The following is a 22,621-nucleotide window of genomic DNA, read 5'->3' as shown; positions in this document are numbered from 1 at the left end:
AGAATTCATCCCTCAGAGGGAGGCCAGGCTGCAAAATTGCAGTGTTATGGCCACTGGCCTTTTATAATATAGATAACTGCTACCTCTGTGGTTAGCAGGACATCAGTAGGACATCCCCTGAGGGTTCCCAGACTGTGTGAGGGGACAGACCAGGCTAAGGGAACTCCTCCCACCCCCCGCCCCCCACATTGTACAAATTTTCATGCACCGAGTCTTTATTTGCATATAAGAGGGAATAAAAATCACTTATAAAACTACTACTATAATCGATTTCTCTCTCTCTCTCTCTCTCTCTCTCTCTCTCTCTCTCTCTCTCTCTCTCTCTGTCTCTCTCTCTCTCTCCCCCCTCTGTCACACACACACACACACACACACACACACACACACACACAAACACACACTTTTTAACTTTGCTATTTTCTTTATTTCTCCACTTCCTTGACACACCATGTTCCCATATAATTTGAATCAACCCCACTGTTATTTTTAAACTAGAGGCCCAGCGCTCAAAATTGCGTGAGACCCAGACCTGCAGCACTGTTGGACCTAGACACTCTCCCGCCATGCCGTCAGGACCCAGACTGACTCCCACTGTGCTGCGAGATCCATCAATGCACCTACTGGTGACCGGTCATTTGGTTGTTCCAGCGTTCCGGCATTATGGCCACTGGGCTTTTATAATATATATAACTGCTACCTCTGTGGTTAGATAGCCAAGTGATTTCCACATTTTGATGTTGGAAACTGATGTATCCTACTATCTGCACCATTCCTGACTAAATCACCATCATTTTTTCAGCTGAACTGCTATAAAGCCATCCATCTTCTATCACTGGTCCTGCACTCTCATATACAGGTGATCTTATAAAAACAAAAACGTATTCAAAATCCTTTAAAATTGGAATAAAATGCAACCCCCACATCCTAGTCCCCCTGCACCATTGTGCTTGCTTACCTCTCTCTCTCCTCTCATTTCAGCCATCCTGGCAGTGAGTCTCTGTTCCTGCCACACAGGCCATTCATCAGTTTCTCAAATACACCAAGCTCTTTCCATCCCGGGCACATAGGACAAACTCTATGCCTGGAATGCCTCTTTGTCCTGCTCTTCCCTCAGCTGACTTCTCATTTTTCAGAGGCTGCTTGCTTGATCACCCTGAGTAGCCTTTTCTTCCACCACTTAATGACACATGTATTGACAACTGGCAAATGAAAGATTTATGTGTTGTTTTACTTATTTATTTATGCCTCCTCCACTGGATTATGAGCAGCGCAAGAATAGGGACTTTGCCTGTTTTATTCATCGAGACTAATATCAATAATAATAATAATAAATCTATATAGAGATCGAGTATAGATTTTGTCACATGGCAATCTCTCAAAATGCAGTGTACAATGGAGACATTAAGGGGAATTATAAGGCAGTGATTCTCAAATGTGGTACCAGCACCAGCAGCATCAAGCATCAACATCACCTGAGAATCTGTTAGAGATGAACCTGGAGAGTATTTGGTAAGTGAAATAAACACTACAGATGATTCTGATATTCACAGTGGACAACCACTGTTGTAAAGTATCTGTTTGAAACCAAACCATACATACTTTAAAAGTCGCCACAGCATAAATTTCTTAGAATGTGAGATTTGAAACTTAAATATCACTGAAATTAATCTACAATTTTTAATGACACAAAATTGTTCAAAAATAAATTTAAAAATATTTTAATCTCATAACTTGTGACAGTTGTTTTTAAGTTTGCTTTTAACATTCTAAAACATACATATTTCTTATAAACATTAAGTATAATTTTGCAGCACATATTTTCTCTGAAAAGAGTCCTCAAATGTAAAGTTACTTTCATACTGATGGTTGGGTATTAATTCAGCTAAAATCAGGTCGAACTATGAAAAATTATATTTTTCTCTCAAGAATGTTCAAACATTGAATGGATCTGGATGACTTATCGGACACTTTGCCTTTTATGTGAATTTTTCTTAGAGTGATTTTAGTTGTTTTCTTTAAGGGGAATCATTCATTTTGAACATTTGAAATATCCCATGAAAAGAGATAGTTCATTGGGCAACGCTATCAATGGGATTACAAAGAATATAGAAAATTCATTGAAGATAAGACTTCAGACTGGATTCAAAACACCCCAGTTACCTGACCTACATTAACCGGATTAAGTGTGACTATGGATACCATCAGATAAAACATATATGCATGGGAAGAATAGAAATTCTCTTAAAACATTAAATGGGCACTAAAAAGAGAGAAAATATATTGACTGAATTTCTGTAATATAACAAGCATTGTACCAAGTACCGTATTTTAAACTTATATTGTTCTCTCTACTATCATTTTTATTTACTCCAATGCTAAAGTTTTCTGGTTTGCCTAATGAAAACTAAAGCCAAACCTTTCTAAATAGAATCATCTAGGGTCGGGGGTGAGGCATACACTGGTTTCCTGTTCGATTCTCACTGAAATAAACATTTTTAAAAAATATGAACTTTACAAATCCTCTTAGTGAAAGTAACTTATAGAGAATAAATATGAGTATATCTTCCCTGCCCACTGATTTTTATGTTTTAAGCATATATAGGAAATATTTTAAATACTTATTTTTTTAAAAGAAAAGGACCCATTTCCATACCAGTGATTATTCATATCTAACTTTGAATACATGGTTAGAAATTAAAACTCTCATTCCCAAAGGAAAGCAGTTGACATTTTTAAACAAAGAAATAAAAATAAAGCTTTCAGCATGGGAAAAAAAGTTAATTTTCTCGTCACTTTTAAAGCCATGAGAAAGTAAAGACAGCATGTTGAAAACCTTTTGTTCCCTGGCTTAAGTCAGTTAATTTCATAATCGTATTACTTATTTTAACATTTAATGGTATGAAATATACTTTGTTTATATTTTTTTCTCAGATTTTCTACTTTGAAATTATTTACTAAAACATCTTGCATAAAAATAACTTAAGAACATTTCAAAAATAAGTACTTTCACAAGCAATTCCATTACACATATATATATGAATCAAGAACTAATTTTAGAGTAGAATCTGGGAATAACTATTTCAATGAAAGTAAAAATATTCAAATGAATTTAAAAACACTCAAAACTGGAGAGGCAGCATTTGTTTGACATGCAAGACAAGCTAAGGCTTAAAATATAGATCATATATTTCTTATTTTTAAAGATAAATTTCTAACATTTGAAATAACATACACTCATCACCAATTCTGAAATCAATAACAACTATTTAAATGGCTTCTCTACGTATTTTTAAGAAAACAGAAAAGTAAGGTAGAATCCCCAGATTGATGTACTTGAAACATACCAGAGTCAGAATTCTGGGCTCAGCCTCATTGGGAATCCTTCATTACTGACAACAGTCTGGAGTGACAGTCTTCTTGAAAGCACTGTTCAGCATGACAACAGAAAGTTCCCTCTTCCACACCCCTCTTTTCCCTCAGCGGGAGTGTTACATATTGAATGCTGTGCAAAGCTTGTCACTGGAGGGTTTTTAGACAACTCTTTAAACTCCTCAGTCTGAATAATGAATTTTTTAAAGACAACTCATCTCTTTAGAAGAATATCTGTCTTGTTTTTTACTGACTTATTTTAAGAGGGTTGCTAATGGGGTGTCGTAGGGGGGCGTCTTCATGTGTCATTGGTTATAAGTGTCTACCTGTGATTCACCTGGGTGACATTTAGCCGTACAATTGTCAGCGACATTTTGATAATTTTATTGTCAAAGTTTAATAATTCATTGCACTTTCTTATGTTATTTGAATGAGCTGTGCAGGTTAATATTAATAGGTAGGAGGTATGCTTCAGTCTGAATAATAGTGGACTGACAAGTAAGACATTTTTATTGGTGAGCCAGGTAATGCTGTATGATAGCTGAGTGGGGTTCAGTAGGAATTCTTAGATATTTTCCAGCTTTTCATGGAAATTATCTCATTTTCTTGTTGTTAGAGAAAAGTATAATACAAGCCTTTGCAAATTCTGAAAAATCCTGCATCTGTGAAACTTGGCATTACATTGTATTGGCTCTGACCTGAATACAATGAAGTGACTGTGATCTGAAAATGAGTGGGTAATTGTTATGTAAAAATGAGTAAACAAATAAATGAAATTGAACTTGACCCCCTTCCTCCTCCCTCCTCATGGTTAGCATGCACTTGATGAGATGCAATGGAGAATGACATGTATTTCTGTCAAGAAAGCCTCCACAGGACAACCTGGAATTGGCACTGAAAAGACACTTAATGGATTTGGCTTTACGTTAATCATCAGACTTAAATACTGATTTCCCAGTAAGCTCACAAGTAGAAAAATGTAACTTCACACAACACTCCAAAACTTTTCAATGAATGGTCCATTACTGCAATCTCTGTTTTTAAATTGCTTGTGGCATCAAGGGATTAATAAAACCATATAGGTGCCCATGACAGGGACCCTCCTCTGGAATCTTGATTGGTATTTTGCAAAAACCTCAACAGAATAATTTATTTTTAATTCCACAAGCATCAGAAATTATTTAATGAATAAGTGCTTAATTTTTTTTAAATATTTTTGTTGATTTTAGAGACAGAGGAAGGGAGAGGGAGAGAGAGAGAGAGAAACATCAATCAGCTGTCTCCTGCATGTCCCCTACTGGGGATTGAGCCCACAGCCCGGCATGAACCCTCACCAGGAAGCCCACCAGTGACCTCTCGGTGATAAGGAGAATGCTCAATCGAGCCACATTGGTTGGGCAAGAGTACTTTATATTTGTTGACATTATTTTCCTTTGAGATTAGTAATAGCTGCTCAAAATATTAATTTTTAAAATATATTTTTATTGATTTCAGAGAGGGAGAGAGAGAATCATTGCACGCCTCCTACATGCCTCCTACTAGGGATTAAGCCTGCAATCTGGGCATACGCCCTGACAGGAAATCAAACCATGACCTCCTGGTTCATAGATTAATGCTCAGCCACTGAACCACACTGGCTGGGCAAAATATTACTATTTTGATGGGCTCATTTGGTGGGACTAAGATGTCTGCCTGGCAAGGTGGCAAGGTGAGGGGAGGAAAAGGACATGAACAGGGGAAGGGCTATAAGCAGCAGGGAAGGGGGTATTTTACAGTTGATCAGGATCTGAATGCAGGAGTCTCAATTTTATTATATTTTCTCTGGAGCATAAAACATCAAGGAAAGCACAATATGCATAGTCCTTAATGCATATGATCGCTCCCCAGTAATGCACACAGGTTCTCTATCTACCTGATATACTTGTCTTGTCACTGCTATAGCCCTTGTTCATCCCTCCATTATATACAACATAGCACAGCACAATGCTTAACACTGCCGTGGCTTCTATATAATTACTGGTACTGCTTACATAACTATATGATACCAGGGAGATCACTTTGCCATCATAAGTCTTCATTACTTCACCTAAAAAATGGGGGTAAATCGACCATAGCTTTTTTGAATTGCTGTGAGGCTAAAATAATATAGGTCATCAATAAAATCCCTGAAAGGTCCTTAACAAATATTACCTGTTGTAACTATTAAATAATATCATTATTATTAACTAGAGGCCTTGGTGCATGAATTCATGCACATTGAAAGGAAATTAATTAGAAGAAATATACATTTTTTTTTAATTTAGTCATTTGGCATTGAATTTCTATATATATATATATATATATATATACAATATATTGATATATATATGTGTGTGTGTGTGTGTGTATATATATATATATATATATATATATTATTGATATTTTTTTCAAAGAGGAAGGGAGAGGGATAGAGAGTTAGAAACATTGATGAGAGAGAAACATCCATCAGCTGCCTCCTGCACACCTCCTACTGGGGATGTGACAGCAACCAAGGTATAAGCTCTTGACTGGAATCTAACCTGGGACCTCTTAGTCCACAGGCCGACTCTCTATCCACTGAGCCAAACTAGCTAGGGCAGAAGATATATTTTAATATCTCTATTCACCCTTTCTCTATAATAGAAGTGTCAACCAAATTCATGATCAACAATAACAGATCAAAACACATGCCTGAAATTGGTGCCAGCAAGAGTTTCAATGTATCAAACATGTGCAAGTCAACCTAGCCTTTTATATATAGAGAATAAACTTGCTTAATTAGACCTGCTTTCTGATGTAACTAAACTTTTTCCAGCCCAGTGAAGTACCCCAACTTCTTTTTCAGGTAATTGTCAGCAACACAGCAGTAAATATCAACACAAAGCAGATTATCACTGTAGATCACATAGGGAGAACAAAGGGTAAAATATTAAACTGCAGCAGTGTTTGACTATATTCTGTGCAGTGAGAAAACCTGAAGGCATTTTCAAGGTCCACCATTCTTACTTCTTTTCAGTCAGGTAAATTTTCTGAGTTTTCTAAATATCTGTTTTCTGGCTAATGAAAAGAAAATAGGATTCCACTGAGTCTCCTATCTACTTACTCCAGGACTTCTGTGAGGATCAAATGCAATGAGGCATGGGAAAATGCTTCACAGGCATTTGGTTAAAATGTGAAACATTTCCACCTGGCTATAAAGCAAGTCCTATTCCTGGGATGAAGAAACTGCAAGGAGACTAGATGTTAGTCACTAGGGAGAGGAAGCCAGGAGTTTATACATGACATCATTACCCAGCATCCACAGCCACCATTTCCTGGCTGGGCTGGGCTGGGCTGTGGGCTGCATTTTGAGCCACAAGGGTCTCAGCAGCATCGGCTGCAATTTGGTGGGCTGTTGCTCCGGGGTGGTGGCGGGGCCTGTGTCCCACTTGGGGGAAGCTGAGTGTTGTTCTGTGAATGGCAGGTCTGTGGTGTCATTTTTCTGTGTATGTCATGGCAGCTCCTTTGTTGAGTGTCTGCCCCATGGTGGTTATTGCACGCTATTAGCAATGGGTCATATGGTTGGATACTTAGCATATTAGCCAACTCTCAATTCTGTGATCCTTCTGATATATGCATAACCTGAAGGGTCTGGTTACCGGGTTACCTCCATAATCTAGAGGTGGCAGGTTAATGAGGTAGCTCTCACTTTTCATGTCTTCAAATGACATTAGTTTTGATCTGACTTCTCTAGCTGCTTTCATGTCTAAGCAGTTAGAATATTAGTTTAATGTGAACCTATCATTGATCAAAAGTTTACATATCAACTAGAACAATTATCTGTACAATTTAATTGGTATGCTCACACACTAATATATTGAATTTACTTTCACATGCCATAAAACATGTAAAATTTCTGCAGACACGTTATTGCAGGTCTCACTTTAGAGTAAAAGTCTTCCAGGGAGGCTTAGGAGGTAGATTTCCCAAAAGGAACTCTTAAGCACTCATGGAGAAAACCCACAGATTGGCGTTTGGGGGAGTCTGCTGAGTGTCTGATTACCAAAATCTTAGCTCAGGAGAGAGAAAACATGCATGGCATCTTGTTGGTTCCCTGTATTTGTTATGAAATAAGACTTCCCTAAGCAGACAGGTACATTTTCCCCCTATAGTTTTGGAGGGAACTAAAGATCTGTACCAGCATATTCATCCCTCACCTAAATCTACTCTAATAATTCAAATGCCTCCATACTTTGATATCCTAGTGTTCTGCACTAGACAAAACTGTTGGCAGCTGCGAGGGCTTTTGTGGAAGAAGTGGGTGGACTGTTTTTTTTTATTTTTTTCTTCTTACTGACAAGGAGAGTTCCCATACTGTGCAGCAGATGCAGTTGAAAATATTTAGTGCGTTGATTATTATGCAATCCCAAGGAATACACATCTTTTCCCGTCTCACTATTTTTGCTGAGGTTTAGTATTAAGTTCGTAGCAGATTCCTAATCTCCTTTTCTTTGTTTATTGATACAAGGGTAAATTACAAACAGGTCAACCCACTCCCAGAGTATTGTGAGTTAGCCACACACTTATTAGAATGCAGAGCTGCCTATTTTGGAGCAATGTTGTAGGGCTTTAGGAAGGAATGATTAATATATGGGAATGATTAGTTCTTACAGTTGACTATTGAACTGGAGTCAGAGAAGCAGAGGGTTCTGGAGTCGGAGGGACATAATACAAGCCAGCTCTCTTCCTACCTAACTCAGAAAATGGCCTCAAAATTTGCCTTTTCCCATAAATTTATTTCCTTCATTGGTAATATGAGACCTCTACTCTCTACTCTCATTGAGTTACTATGACAATTACATGAGATGTGGCATACAGAGTGCTTACCATATCCTCCGGTGTGTAGGTGATCAATATATTAAGGGGACTAAATGAAATTCTACCTACGATGGTTACCACACTAAGGAAGTAAAGTCCTGAATTGCTCTTGTCTTGCTAGTGTAACAAAGTAGAAAAACACTTTTGGGAAACAGGATCATCTTAGTTTAAATCTTAACTCAGTCATTTATTAGCCATGTAAAATATAAAAATAGAAATAAGAATACGCTAATACATGTGGCCTAAAATTAAGAATAGATGAAATAAACTTATGTCACTTAAATTTTGCCATCCAGTAATAAACACTATAAAAATGTGTTGTATACAATGCTGAGCATTTTCACCCTAGCTGGTTTGGCTCAGTGGATAGAGCATCAGCCTGCGATTATTAGTATTGCTAGTCAGCCTGCAGTTATTAGTGTTGCTAATCATTTTACATGTTAGAATTATATTGTTTATCAACACTTTTTTACTCTAACATTTATTAATTATGTTATTATGATATCTTTGCACATCAAGAATATTAACCATCATTATATACATCTGTATTCCAGTATGTCAGCTTATTTCCACATGTTAAATTTATATCTTACTTTTAAATGTTACTGTAATTTTGATACTGATTAGTATCTAAATACTAATAGGTACTTTTACCTCTGCCTCCCACTTGATAGTCAAATCTATCAAACTTTCCATGATTAATTGTATTGCTGATTTACAAAAGCCAATTTGGAATAGCCCACATGAAAGGCACATTATAAAAGACCCCAGAGGCCATCTCATTCTCACCTTCTCCACCCAATGATCACTGTTTCCAGTCTTAACAGAGAGTTATTCTTGTTATCAACTGAGTTAAAGCTGAACATCATCTGCCAAAGCCAGCCAATTTGATACAGTCAAATTGAATGGGCTTGTGATTGAAATTTAATAAACTGCTAAAATATTCATGCCTATATTTTCCTAGTCCATAACCTCTCTTCTGTCTAATCTGGTATCCAACATTCTGTAAGAGGATACATCACTGTCATTTGGAATATAGATTCATATTCCCAAACTTATTACTGACAACATCTGTAGTTATTTTTGGCATACCAAGAGTTGCACCAGCAAACTTCTCATTAATGGCTACAACAGAAATCATAGATTCTGCTTCAGAAGTTCATTTTTTATAATCCAGATTAATTGTAGACATTTCTTTTTCATTGTCCACATCCAGAGGCCTCAGTTGGAGCAGTGTTTCCCAAACTTTTGACATATGTGTACCCCTTCTATAATTTTCGTAACGCTAAGTACCCCTTGTACTCATGAGAACATAGAATTAGGCGCAGCTAAGCACGGTGCAGTGCATATCCCCACCAAACTCCAGTGCAACGTGTAACCCCACCAAACTCTTCCCGTACCCCTGGGGGTATGCATTACCACACTTTGGGAAACACTGGATAGAGCATGACTCTTTGACAGAGAAGAGTTTTTGCTTCTGAGAATCATCCAGTTGGCTACAGGACCTTACCTTCAAGTGCTATTCACAGTGTTCTCCATGTTACTATGACAGAGAAAGGCAATATTTGCTCAAATTATGTTAAAAATAATCCCTCTCTATTTAAGAACTTTGCTTGCAGACAGACAGCCCAGCTACTCCAGTCTATGAATTTCTAAAATTATTATCTCTTTTCTTAACATTACAAATTTGTTTCCTGGATTTCTTATCCACACAGCTGTGACAGAACATATGTATCAAAATGTTCAAAGAAATAAACTTGCCTTTAAAAAATTAGTTTACTCTTTTTATTGGGTGTTTGTGACTGTTGCTAACTATGCAAAGGTAATTCAATTAAAAGTAATCTTGGAATTTTCTCCTGATTTAATGTTATCACAAAGAAAGCAGTTTTGCAAATAAAGTTTTTAATTTCAGAAAGTTTTAGATAGATTGCCTACATACCATGCAATTTAGGTTTAATGGGTAGTATGAGGATGCTGTAAAAAACTCAGGGACAATTTTGCAAATATTCCCAGTAACTGATAAATAATTCACTTTTTCTTAGCAATCATTTGTACCAACAAGGGTGCTAGCTTTTAACGTCTATCATTGTTTCCATTTGCTATTGCTGAGAAACAAACCAATAAAAACCTTTTTTATTTAGCTCATGATTCTGTGGGTAGATAGGGTTAATTTGGGTAGGTAGTTCTGGGCTTTTTCATGAGTCTGTGTTTTCTGGGTTTTGTCACTGAATTTATAAATATATATTTCAGAGAGGGAGAGAGAAATAGAAACATCAATGAGGAGAGAGAATCATTGTTCAGTTGCCTCCTGCACACCCCACATGGGATGGAGCCTGCAACTTGAGTATGTGCCCTGACTGGGAATCAAACTTTGACCTCCTGGTTCATAGGTCAACGCTCAACCACTGAGTCATGCTGGCCAGTGCCAATGAATTTTCTCACATCTCTGCCTGAATTGGGCAGCTGAGCTTACTAGGTGCTGGTCCACATGGTCTCATCCTCCTTCAGACTGGCTCTGACTTATTCACATGGTGGAAGCAGAGTCCCAAGGAAAGAATGGGAATGCAAGGTATTTAAAGTATAAAGTTCAGCACTGGCACATTTTACTTCCGCAGCAGTCTACTGGTTAAAACAAGACTCAAGACCAGTTCAACAGTTTTCCACATTTTGAGAGTTGCTGCAAAATCTCATTAAAAATAGAGTGGATACAGAAAAAAAAAGAACTGTGGCCAATTTACTCTTTTAAATTGTCTTTATTTATATGGTAAAAACTCTATCTCACTTAAAAGCAATGACATTTGTCTTTCAAGCTTTCTTTCAAGCTTAACTAGAAAATGCATGTATTTTTAAAAATATATATGTTGAAATGATATAGATGCAGGGTACAAATATCAACTTGACAGGCACTATTAAGTAATTTCATACAGATGTTTAATCTTGATAAAATGGTTAAAATTATAGATGAATATTAGATGTGGAGACTTCAATATTCCATATACAACAATGAACTGAATGGAAGATGTATTTGCACTGATTTCTAGTAATCAACTTGCTTTCTGTGAATCTTCAAATACCCAATTCCAATTCCAAAGCTTGCTTTCTAGTTTGAATTTTCTCTGTTGTTGTTTTTTTTTTCTTTCTAGCTGTTTCTGGTTGCTGCTTATTCCTTCAGATTTTTTAAAAATTGTTTTCATTTCTTCATGTTCTTGATTTTTAAAAAAATCTAGCTCAGGTCCTTATAGTCAATTTTCTATCACAATGCCTATGAAATATTGAAATATGGCTTCTAATATAAAGTTTTGGGCTAGCTAAATCTTGATTTATCCTATATTTAGTGTCATCTCTAATTTCCAGACTGTTAGCTTTCTTCACTTATTTGTATGCATTCTGAACTGCATCCAAGCACTTGGCCAGCAAAACCTGACTGTGTATACCATGATTCTCTGTCCTATAGTACCAAGCTTCGCATATAGTAGCTTCCAAATAAATAAAAAAACATGTCCTATTACTATATCAATATCACTTCACATATTAGATCTAAATATTACAAATGTTTTTCATGTCTAAAATATTAAAGAATTTCAGTATAAATAAATAACACATGCTAAAAGTTCATGACATGAAGCAAAATATTCTAAGGATACAATTCATTGTTTTCGAGATTAATTGGTATAATGCCTTACTGATATACTCAGTTTACTAAATTATCATAAGCAGTATGTAGATTACAAAAAAAAATATTCACCATGCTAACTCAAAATCATTCAGGAAATGTTTACACAGTGGTTGACAAACCAAAGTCTCAAACAGATGCAATGTGACAATGCCCAGAAACTAGTCAGATGTAGTTCTAGAAATACAATAGCAGATTATGCAATTAGATAGTTTCAGTAAGATATTAGACTATAATTTCTTGAATTGAACAACTGTGGCCTTTACCATCATCACACACCATCTCCTATTTTATTTTGGTCAAAACCAAAATATGCATGCAGGCTTAACTATTTCTTCTTAATTTTATATTCTGAAGTTCAAATTTAGTCAGTGAGATTTGGGAAATGACTACTGTTGAGCAGAAATGAAATGGAGGGGAGCACTGATGGCTGTAAATCCTAGAGAAGCAGATCTACAGATTTCATTTAATTTTAGTTCATTTTCTAATTCTTTGAACTGCATTGTGTTTGTCTTTCTGCTGAAGATATATGTATCTTAAGAAGCAACATGTCTTTTTACTCAATTTTTCTTATAATTCCTCCTGTCAAACTACTTGGAACAATGCTTTACAGATAATAAAAACTCTCTGAACACCTATTGTGTTAATCAGACAGAGACAGATGAAGCAAACACAAGGAGAGCAACCCCTGGCTTGTGAATAATCTAATAATTACTGGCACAAAATAATGACTCTTTTAAACAAATCAAATACGATAGAAGGAATTTGGCGCAAGCATATATTTATTAAAGTTTGTCTCTTTTGTAATAGTAATATTTAAATTCTGCCATATTTCTTCACTAATGTTTTGGTGGTGACTGAAAAGGGATTTTCAAAATTAATCCAAGCCAAACCAAAGCAAACATCACAGAGAAAGATGTATTCACAAATATGATTATTAGCCATGCAGTGACAATGAAAGCTATGATTCCTTGTGTTAAACTGAAAATTTTGTTTACAAAAGCATTCATATTTTAATCAGTAAAAATAAAAAATAAGAAGAAAAAAATAAAATTGGAATGAGTCAGGATTTGTCTTGGAACACATCAAAAGGGTGTTGAACAACCACACTCAGAAGCTTTGAAGAGTTTGATTTTGAGGGATGGTACAACTGCTGGAGCCAGGGCTTTTAAAACTGAACTCTACCCAGTTACCCATTTGTTAGTGATCTAAACTTCAGTGAGGTCATACAAACCAACAATATAGACAGCTTTTACTATGCTCCAGATACGTGCATATGATTATCTCACATAGTCATCAAAGATTTTTGTCAAGCAGACATAATTCTGTTTTTACAAACAGAGAAAAAAGGCTAAATGAGCTTAACCTGCTCAAGTTAACACAAATATTAAGTAGTGGAAGTGGAATTCAAATATTGGTCCATTTGATACTAAAACTCATGTATTCATTAAACCCATACTGCCTTTCAAAAAACCTGAAAAAAAAAAAGATGGATTAACCCCCTAAAGAAGATATTACTGAATAATTTTATATTTCAGATTATTTTATAAAATTATTTTGGATAATAAAATAAACATGATGTCTATACATTATTTTTCAATTTTGAGTTCTTAGATATGTGCATTAGACTGTGTTACACCTTCCAGCACAGTATAGATTACTACTGAAAAAAATTGAAAGCTTTTAGATGTTATGATCTCTAAATGGCTTTACTAATAGTTTAATTTACCTTACCTTAGACAATCTTTTCTTGGATTCAGAATCATCTTTGGGAACAAAATCTTTAATTAGCCGAGATCGGTCATAATTAGCATGTTCTGATTCATCCAGGTAATCCTTATCTTTTCCTAGGGCTAGAAAAGAGACATAGATGATTAAATCCATGTTTTATTCTTTTTCCTTTTCTCTCTCTTTACATGGACTAATTTCCCCTCCCCCCCAAATTTTCCCACGGCTCAGCCAAGTATAATTTTCTTATGATCCACCCATTTAATAAGTAAACGAAAAAATTTAATAAGATGAGACATCACCTGTTAGTGGATTAATACCAACATTAAAGAAACTTTCATGAAAATTAAATGTATTTCTGCTACTTAATTTACTTCAACTTTTTAAAAATAAAATTAGAATTATACAAATTTTATTTAAAAATAAAATTAGAATCGTGCATATTTTATATCTCTACACCTGAGTGTAGAGATATTTGTAAGAATTCAATATCAATGCCCTAACCAGTTTGGCTCAGTGGATAGAGTGTCAGCCTGAGGACTCAAGGGTCCTAGGTTCAATTCCAGTCAAGGGCATGTACCTTGGTTGCAGGCACATCCTCAGTAGGGGGTGTGCAGGAGGCAGCTGATTGATGTTTCTCTCTTATAGATGTTTCTCTCTATCTATCTCTCTTCCTCTCTGTAAAAAATCAATAAAATATATATTTTTTTAAAATTAAAAAAAAGAATTCAATATCAAGAGATATTTTATACAAATACAGATATTTGTAAGAATTTGTTTCCTAAGCAGATGTTGCTCCAAAGGCTCAACACTCTGACCATACAGCCACACAGTCTGCAGCGACAAGTAATGTTAATTCTAAGCTACAGGCAAAGTCTCTGTCAACAGGAAATAGAGTGAGAAAAATAAACCACATAATCTCAGGTAATACTTAAGTATTATGAATAAAAAATAAATCAAGATTAGGAGACACAAATGAAGCTCATATAAAATCTCTTTCTAATCAGGGCTTTGGGATAGGAGAAAGGTTATTCTGAACAAGGAACAAAAGACCTTAGGATTGGCTGCAGCATTCATTGTTAGTAAAAGGAAGCATTAAGGAATGTCCTAGAGAGGCCATGCCCAGGTATCTTTGAGGGCCTCAGAAGCCATAGTAAGGAGTTTATATTTTAATATATTTTATTGATTTTTTACAGAGAGGAAGGGAGAGAGATAGAGAGCTAGAAACGTTGATGAGAGAGAAACATTGACCAGCTGCCTCCTGCACACCCCCTACCGGGGATGTGCCCGCAACCAATGTACATGCCCTTGACCGGAATCGAACCTGGGACCTTTCAGTTCACAGACAAACTCTCTACCGCTGAGCCAAACCGGTTTTGGCAGGAGTTTATATTTTAAATGTAATAGGAAATATGGAGGGATTTGAGCAGAGGAATAATGATATTTAATTTCCTTTTTATGAAAGCCTCCTATAACTGATATCAGGAGGTAAGAGTTAGAGCAGAGACCAATTAGGAGGTATTAGACCACTCTGCCCAGAGATGGTGTAGACTGGACCGAGGTGTAGTAGTGAGCACAGCACCTGTGGTAGAAAGTGGTGCGGTGTCAGATTCTGACTATAATTTCAGAACTGAGCCCAGAGAATTTATTTAATATCTTTAACAAACAATTGAAAAGGTTTACAGAGGCTGTAAGGCTGTCACAACTGGAAAAACAGTATGTTCTTTCAGTGCAATTTTCTTATTTCTACAATTATTAAATAGATGGGCAACCTTAGTAGAAAGTTATTTTTATACCATATTAATAAGAAACACTGTTGGAAAAAATAAACAAAGGTTGTTGGGAATTACCTAAGATTATAGAACAAAAGCAAAATCGCCAAGAACTCATTTGACTACAACTGTTTTAAGAAGATCAATGAAGCTCCACCAGGCTGAATGATTATGCTAATAGAAAGCAACAGTGCCTTCACTGTCTTATCTAAACCACTTCCTGCGGGAGTTGTTTTAAAACATTAGCAAATGTTGACTTCACAAGATTTGACAGATTTATATTTATTTTGGTTCGCTGGACTCAAATTGTGTTGCTCTTAATGAGCCCTATTTATTTCATTTCAAAGTTATCTGATTTTACAGCACCACGGGTGTGGGCAGAAATCAAACATCTCTTAAAAAGAATTGCTCTGTCCTGCACACTAACAAGAAAAACAGGTGGGTGATAATACCAGGGTTTCTAGGATTGATAAGCGAGATTATTGTCACACAGGATTTAAAATTGATTATCACATGGATTAGCACTTTCCAAAATGACTGTGTGTGTGAGAGTGACTATGTATGTGCTTGTGTCTTTGTGGCTGGGGGCACAGGGTGAGGTGGCGCCTGGCTTCAAGAGCTGCTCTATGAAAAGAATTCAAAGCCCAGAGAAGGCAATAAAAAGAATGAAGAAAACAAACAAACAAACAAAAAACACAAAAAAACAACAACAGAAGTCTAAATCTATCAATCTGATTAGGTTTTTAAAATCAATGATCTCTGATGTATATTTAGCATGCAATGTTACCCCCGTCCCAATCTTTCATAGCTTCCATCCTTATACTGATTAACATCTTGCAGAGCTGGTTTTCTATGGACATCGCTAAGCACTTTTCACTTTAGAGGCCTCTGTTCCTACTGTGAAGAGAGATGTGACTAAAATTTCCTGAGTTGGAATCTCAGTTCTCCATTGGATAGCTATGGTATTTGGCAAATTATTTTACTACTTAATGAGTCAGGTTTCTCATATGTAAAAACAGGCTGATAACCCTACCTGACCCAAATCATTGTTATGAGAACTGAGATAAAGCAGGTAGAGAGTTGTGCGGGTAAGAGTTCAGTAAATTATTGTTATTCCACTCTGCCTTTTGGGTGATAAGAGGAACAACTGGTTTGTGAAGATATCTTTGAGCTTAGCAGAATTGGGTGTTGGAAGATAAACCTAATGACTGCATAAAGCAATGAAGAGATATTTTTTAAACCTCTAGGATGATGTACCATGCCTGTTCATTTAACTCAGCAATCTTGCAAAGTATAGATAATTAATCCCAATCTACAAATGAAATTACTAAGGCCCATAGAGGTTAATGATATGCCACAGTCACACAGCTAGTAGGTACAAGAATAGAGATTTGACCAAAGTCTAAGCATTGCATCTGTATTAAACTAAGAGTCCCATTGGATAACTTATGTGGAAATTCCCAGCCTTGAACCAATAAACTATTAATATTCCTTCCTCTATATTTCTAATGTTGAACAATGAGAAATATCAATCCTCAGAGACCACACACAGTTCAGTCTGACACAGCATTAATATTCTCATAGGGCAGTACTAAGTAGTTCACTGTAAAAAAGAAAAGCCATTACTTAGATGTATCAGTCAGGTTCCAAAAATTATATCAGAGCCTGTTAGAGCTTGGAAATTCCCATGCATTAACCAACCCAATGCTAGAAGCTAATAGTCTGAGCTCTCAAAGAAAAATTAGAGAATGTAACTTTGTTGAATTTAAAAGTGAGCATGTATTCCTAAAACACTCATGTTTTATTTAATTACACTCTTGTTATAGTTGATGTCATTTTGCTTGACCTCTTCGTAAAGATGACTTTAAAAATATAAATTATACATATGACTCTAAAATAGCATTTCCCAGCCAGGTATTATATCCAGATGAATTTGGAGAACACGTGGTGATATAATGCCGTCAGCCAGAGCTTCATTCTCATTTTCATTATGCAGGCAAACACATTATGTGTACATGTTTTAAATCCTTAAGAAACTGTAATGTTTCTCTAAACTGAATAAATGATAGAATGATGCTGGGAAATGCCAAAATATTGAGTACAAGGTATAATGCCTGGAGAATATAAATATAAATCAAGTGTGTCAAATGATTGAGATCTATTTGGGGGGAAAAAGCACATGGGGATAATGCATCCAATTATATTAAATATTTAGATAAAATTTCAATATTTGTGATAGCAAGCTGTTAAAAATAAGAAACATGGAATAGAATAAGAATAGACAGGTTTGCATGGTTAAAGTGACAGGTTATTAACTACTATTAATTTGGGAGAATTATTAGTGAAAGGTGATGTACAAACTCTACAACCTATATGGAGATTCTGGACAAGGTTTTTTTAAATTTTTTTTCTTTATTGATTAAGGTATTACATATGTGTCCCTATCTCCCTTCCCCCCCCCATTGCCCCTCCATGTCCACTCCCCACTCATGCCCTCACCCCTCTGTATGTCTGTGTCCATTGGCTAGGCTTATTTGCGTGCATACAAGTCCTTTGGTTGATCTCTCTCCCTTACCCCTCCCCTCCCCTACCTTCCCTCTGAGTTTGATGGTCTGATCCATGCTTCTCTGTCTCTGGATCTGTTTTTGTTCTTGTTTTTGTTTTCTTATCAGAAAATAACTAGCACTAGTAACCTCTTTCAGAATTAATTACTACAGAAAAAAAGCCTTTGTACTCTAAATATATTTGTTTTGATGAAATGTTATTTTTGACATTGTGTATGAGATGAATCTGCTGGTGACTATTTTCCTTTAATTAGGGAAGTTAATAAGCCAGCACTGTTTCTATGCCACACACACAAAAATAGTATCATAAGAAACACAAGTAATCTATAGTCACTCAGAATACTGTTATAAATAACTCCGCTCATCATTAAAAAATTATTTAAAAAAGTATCTTAACAATGTACTCAGAGATATAGATTTTAGGCTACACATTATTTAATATTTATGTGGGGAATAGTTAGGAGTGTGGCTACCGAGTGCATACCCAAAGCATTTAAACTGATTCTCTGGAGGTGGGACCCAGGGAATTTTAAAAGCTCCTGACTTCGTGGTGAAACCAGGGTAGAGAACCGCTGATGTAGACAACAGAGCTGAGTCACCAGTGTGTTCACTAATGGGAAATCAGAGCTTAATGTCTGAAGGTTACAAATAAATTCACTTCACGGTTATAAGAATTAGATTATTATCACTTTTTGTTAATTCTGGCTTTATTTGAATTTAATTTATAATTAGGAAAAGCCCCAGTTCAAAGGCATTGATCATAGACAATTCCAGCAAAGCCAACAGATTTAAATGTAAATCTTGCTCAAAGAAAATATAGGTACCAAACTTATGGACTAGTGTGGTAGAGAACATGTTATGGACTTGAACCCAAAGGAAAGGGAGGTAAAAGAAAAAATAAATGAATGGGACTGTATCAAACTGAAGAGTTCTGCACAACAAAAGAAATGGACAATAAAACAAACAGGTAGTCAACCAAATGGGAGATGTTATTTGCAAACAGTAGCTCTATCAAAAGTTTAATTTCCAAAATATATAAAGAACTCATAAAACTCATCACCAAACAAACAACCCCATCAAAAAGTGGGCAGAGGACCTGAAAACACACCTCTCCCAAGAAGACATACAAACAGCCAATAGATATATGAAAAGATGTTCAACCTCACTAGCAATTAGGGAAATGAAAATTAAAACTACAATGAGATATCACCTTACACCCGATAGAGTGACCATTATCAATAAGACAAGCAATAACAAGCATTGGAGAAGTTGTGGAAAAGAGTGAACTCTCATTCACGGCTGGTGAGAAGATAGACTGGTACAACCACTATGAAAGCAGTCTGGCGACTCCTCAAAAAGTTAAAAATAGAGCTACCATACGACCCAGTAACCCCACTCCTGGGTATATACCCGAAAAACTCGAAATAATTTATACAAAGATAAAAGCACACCTATTTTCATTGCAGCGTCATTCAGGGTAGCCAGAACATGGCAAACAGCCAAAGCACCTATGATAGAGGACCGGATAAAGAAGACGTGGTACATATACATAATGGAACTCAGTCATAAGAAAGGATGAAATAGCATAATTTACAACAACATGGATAGACATTGAGAACACTATGCTAAGTGAAATAAGTCAGACAGAAAATCTAAGAACCATATGATTTTACTCATCTGTGGGATATAAAACTAAAACACATGAACACAAACAGCAGTGTGATGGTTGCCCGAGGGAGGTGGGTGGTGGAAGGTAGGAGGTGACAGGAGAGGATTTTACTTCGGGTGGTAGTCATGTGGTCCTATATACAGATTTCGTAACTTAGAAATCCACATACATAACCTATATGTTCATGTTCAGCAATGTCACCCCAATAAATTTAATTTAAAAAATAATAAAGAAAACTTTGTGGTTGAGTAAACTTGTCACTATTATAGAAAAAATAAGTAAAAATTAGATTGCTTATGAATGGAGGGACAGAATTGATAGAACCTTTCAGTATCAATATTATTCCAAATACTAGGTGACTAAAAACTAGTTTTACATTTCAGTTTTTGGAAACTATTCATAGAAATGTATGCTACTTTGACTGAAATATGAGCATTTTTCCTACTTACCAAAAAAGTATAATGTGAATATTTTTCTTTACATTCTATAATATTTGCATATGTTAGAAAGAAAAAACAGACAGCAAGAAAACTATAACAGCCACAGATAATTTTACCACATGAAGATTAATTAGTTAGAATATTGTATATTTCTTTTTCTAAACACTTTTTATTGATTTCAGAGAGAAAAGGAGTTGAGGAAGATAGAAACATCAATGATGAGAATCACTGATTGGCTGCCTCCAGCATGCCCCTCATTGGGGATCAAGCCCACAACCTGTGCATGTGCCCTTGACTGGAATTGAACCCAGAACCCTTTAGTCCACCGGCTGGAACTCTGTCCACTTAGCCAAACTGGTTAAGGCTTATATATTTCTTTCTAGCTCTTTTCTAATACATGTTAGGTTAATAACTAACATGAGAGGGGGTTGACATTTATATTTAATTACTTTTCCTCACATAGCAACATGTACTAAATGTTCAATAAATTTATTAATACCTCTGTGTTATTCTAGCCTATAGATGCTTTATAATTTTTTTAATTGCTCCCCTAATACTAGAGTAATCAATTTGCTTCCCTCTTTATGTTTGATAATTACTGTGAACAACACTGTGAGGAAACAAGTATGTTTTGGGGGTTTTGATATTATTATTATTGTTTTCTTTTATATTATTTTTCTTGGAATAGATTTCTAGATGTAAAATTAAATGCCCCTATATTTTGGGGCTCCTCACTTTGTCCATAAGGTAAAATATTTCATCAAAGAGCAGTTTATTAACTCATTGATACCAAAGCAGAGTTTAAACTGGCTGAATAAATTTCCGGTGTGTTTGTTGTTCCTTCCTGAGACTTCATTAACATGATGATACAATAGTCTTCAAAAAGTAGAAGCCTACAACACTTTTCTAGAGGCACTTATGGGAGAGCGCTGGCAGATGGAATAGCTTAGTTGAGAATGTATGAAGCTACAGGGGGAGTAAGTCTGCTTAGCCAAATCCTAGAGATGTCTGGACAAAGGAAACAAAGGTCAGGAGTGACAACCAAAGGTGAATCATGAAGAAAACTGAAGGTCTGATAACAGAACATGCAAACACCAACTTTTTTTTTTTTCCAAAGAAATTCAAAATGAGAGAGCAGTTAAGGTGGGAATTTCACCTTTAGAGTAAGGTTCTCAATCTGACCTTGAATGGGTCACCTATGTAGTGACTTCTTAGCCATTCATTTAAAAGTGAAGTTTTGCTTGGGCTGGTGTGGATCAATGGTCAGAGTGTTGACCCTCACACTGAAAGGTTGCAGGTTTGATTCCCAGTCAAGGGCACATACCTGGGTTGCAGGTTTGAACCCTGGCCCCACCCAGGGTGAGTGCAGGAGGCAACTTGTAATCAATCTCTCTCTCTCTCTCTCTCTCTCTCCCCCTTTCTCTCTCTCTCTCTCTCTCTCTCTCCCCCTTTCTCTCTCTCTCTCTCTCTCTCCCCCTTTCTCTCTCTCTCTCTCTCTCTCTCTCTCTCTCTCTCTCTCTCTCTCTCTCTCTCTCTCTCTCTCCTCTTCCCTCTCTCCATTCCATCCTCTCTAAAAATCAGTGGGGAAAAAAAAATCCTTGAGTAAGATTAACAACAACAACAGAAAGTGAAGTCTTTCAGTTTTTAAGATATCTCCATGTATCCAGAACTCTGAGTCAACATCCCAGTTCTTTTATTCTTAAGTGTAAATAGGCAATCAAAGACCAGACATTTTGGAAAATTCTACAGCTTAAAAGAGAATGACTAATTTAAACAAGCATAAAAACTGATCCTTAGAAAAACAGACTAAAATGTAAGAAGCAAAGAAAAACTTAAGATAATTGCAATGGTACTAGAGAGATTAGGGATATTGTATTTAAAAAATAAGATAGCATGTTCTGAAAATGTTCCATTCTAAGAATAAAAAAAAAAAAACTCTTGGAAATTAAATAACAAAATTATTTTATCTGTACCTATATACACACAGATGAAAAGACATTTGGAGGAAAGATTCAAGGAATCTTCCAGGACCAAGACAGAAGTCAAAACCACAAGATAAAATAAAATGTTTAACTTTTAATTGGACTTCCAGAAAGAGGGGAAGAAACAAACAAACATTATGGAAAAACTATACAGAAGTTGAAAGGAGGTAGGAGACACACTAAAAGAACTACAATCTCTAGGGCAGGTTGAATTAAACACATATGTGCACACACCCATACACTTAAACATAAGGTTGCAGAGTTTTATAACACAAAAAGTAAAGACAGCCCAACTGGTGTGGCTCAGTGGTTTAATTCCAGGTCAGGGCATATGCCTCAGTTGCAGGCTCAATCTCAGTAGGGAGCATGTAAGAGGAAGCCAATCAATGATTCTCTCTCCCATTGTTGATGTTACTATCTCTCTCTTCCTCTCTGAAATAAATTATATATATACTAGAGGCCTGATGCACAAAAATTGTGCATGGGTAGGGTCTTTAGCCCTGACCAATGATCAGGGTCAATCTGTGGGGTGACCAGCAAGGCAATCAG

The 22,621-nt window shown here is 36.0% G+C and overlaps 1 protein-coding gene and 1 long non-coding RNA gene across 3 annotated transcripts in view; one reads left to right on the top strand and one right to left on the bottom strand.

Annotated features, from left to right (window-relative positions):
- Nucleotides 1–22,621, top strand: part of LOC311627276 — a 570,423-nt gene that overhangs the window by 350,911 nt on the left and 196,891 nt on the right. The gene's annotated exons all lie outside the window — the stretch shown is intronic.
- The window catches only part of ANO3 (anoctamin 3), a 189,120-nt gene that overhangs the window by 123,366 nt on the left and 43,133 nt on the right, over nt 1–22,621 (bottom strand). The window contains exon 4 of one of the 2 annotated variants that reach the window (XM_084893600.1): nt 13,652–13,770. In XM_084893600.1, coding sequence (XP_084749726.1) covers nt 13,652–13,770 — 119 coding nt within the window. Of the gene's footprint in view, nt 1–3,344; nt 3,456–13,651; nt 13,771–22,621 lie in introns of those variants that run through there. The other variant, XM_084893601.1, reaches the window with a different exon arrangement.

The sequence above is a fragment of the Pipistrellus hanaki genome (genome assembly GCF_964339955.1).
Source record: "Pipistrellus hanaki genome assembly, chromosome: 9".
Classification (NCBI taxonomy): Eukaryota; Metazoa; Chordata; class Mammalia; order Chiroptera; family Vespertilionidae; genus Pipistrellus; species Pipistrellus hanaki.
This window is presented reverse-complemented; position numbering and strand designations above follow the sequence as displayed.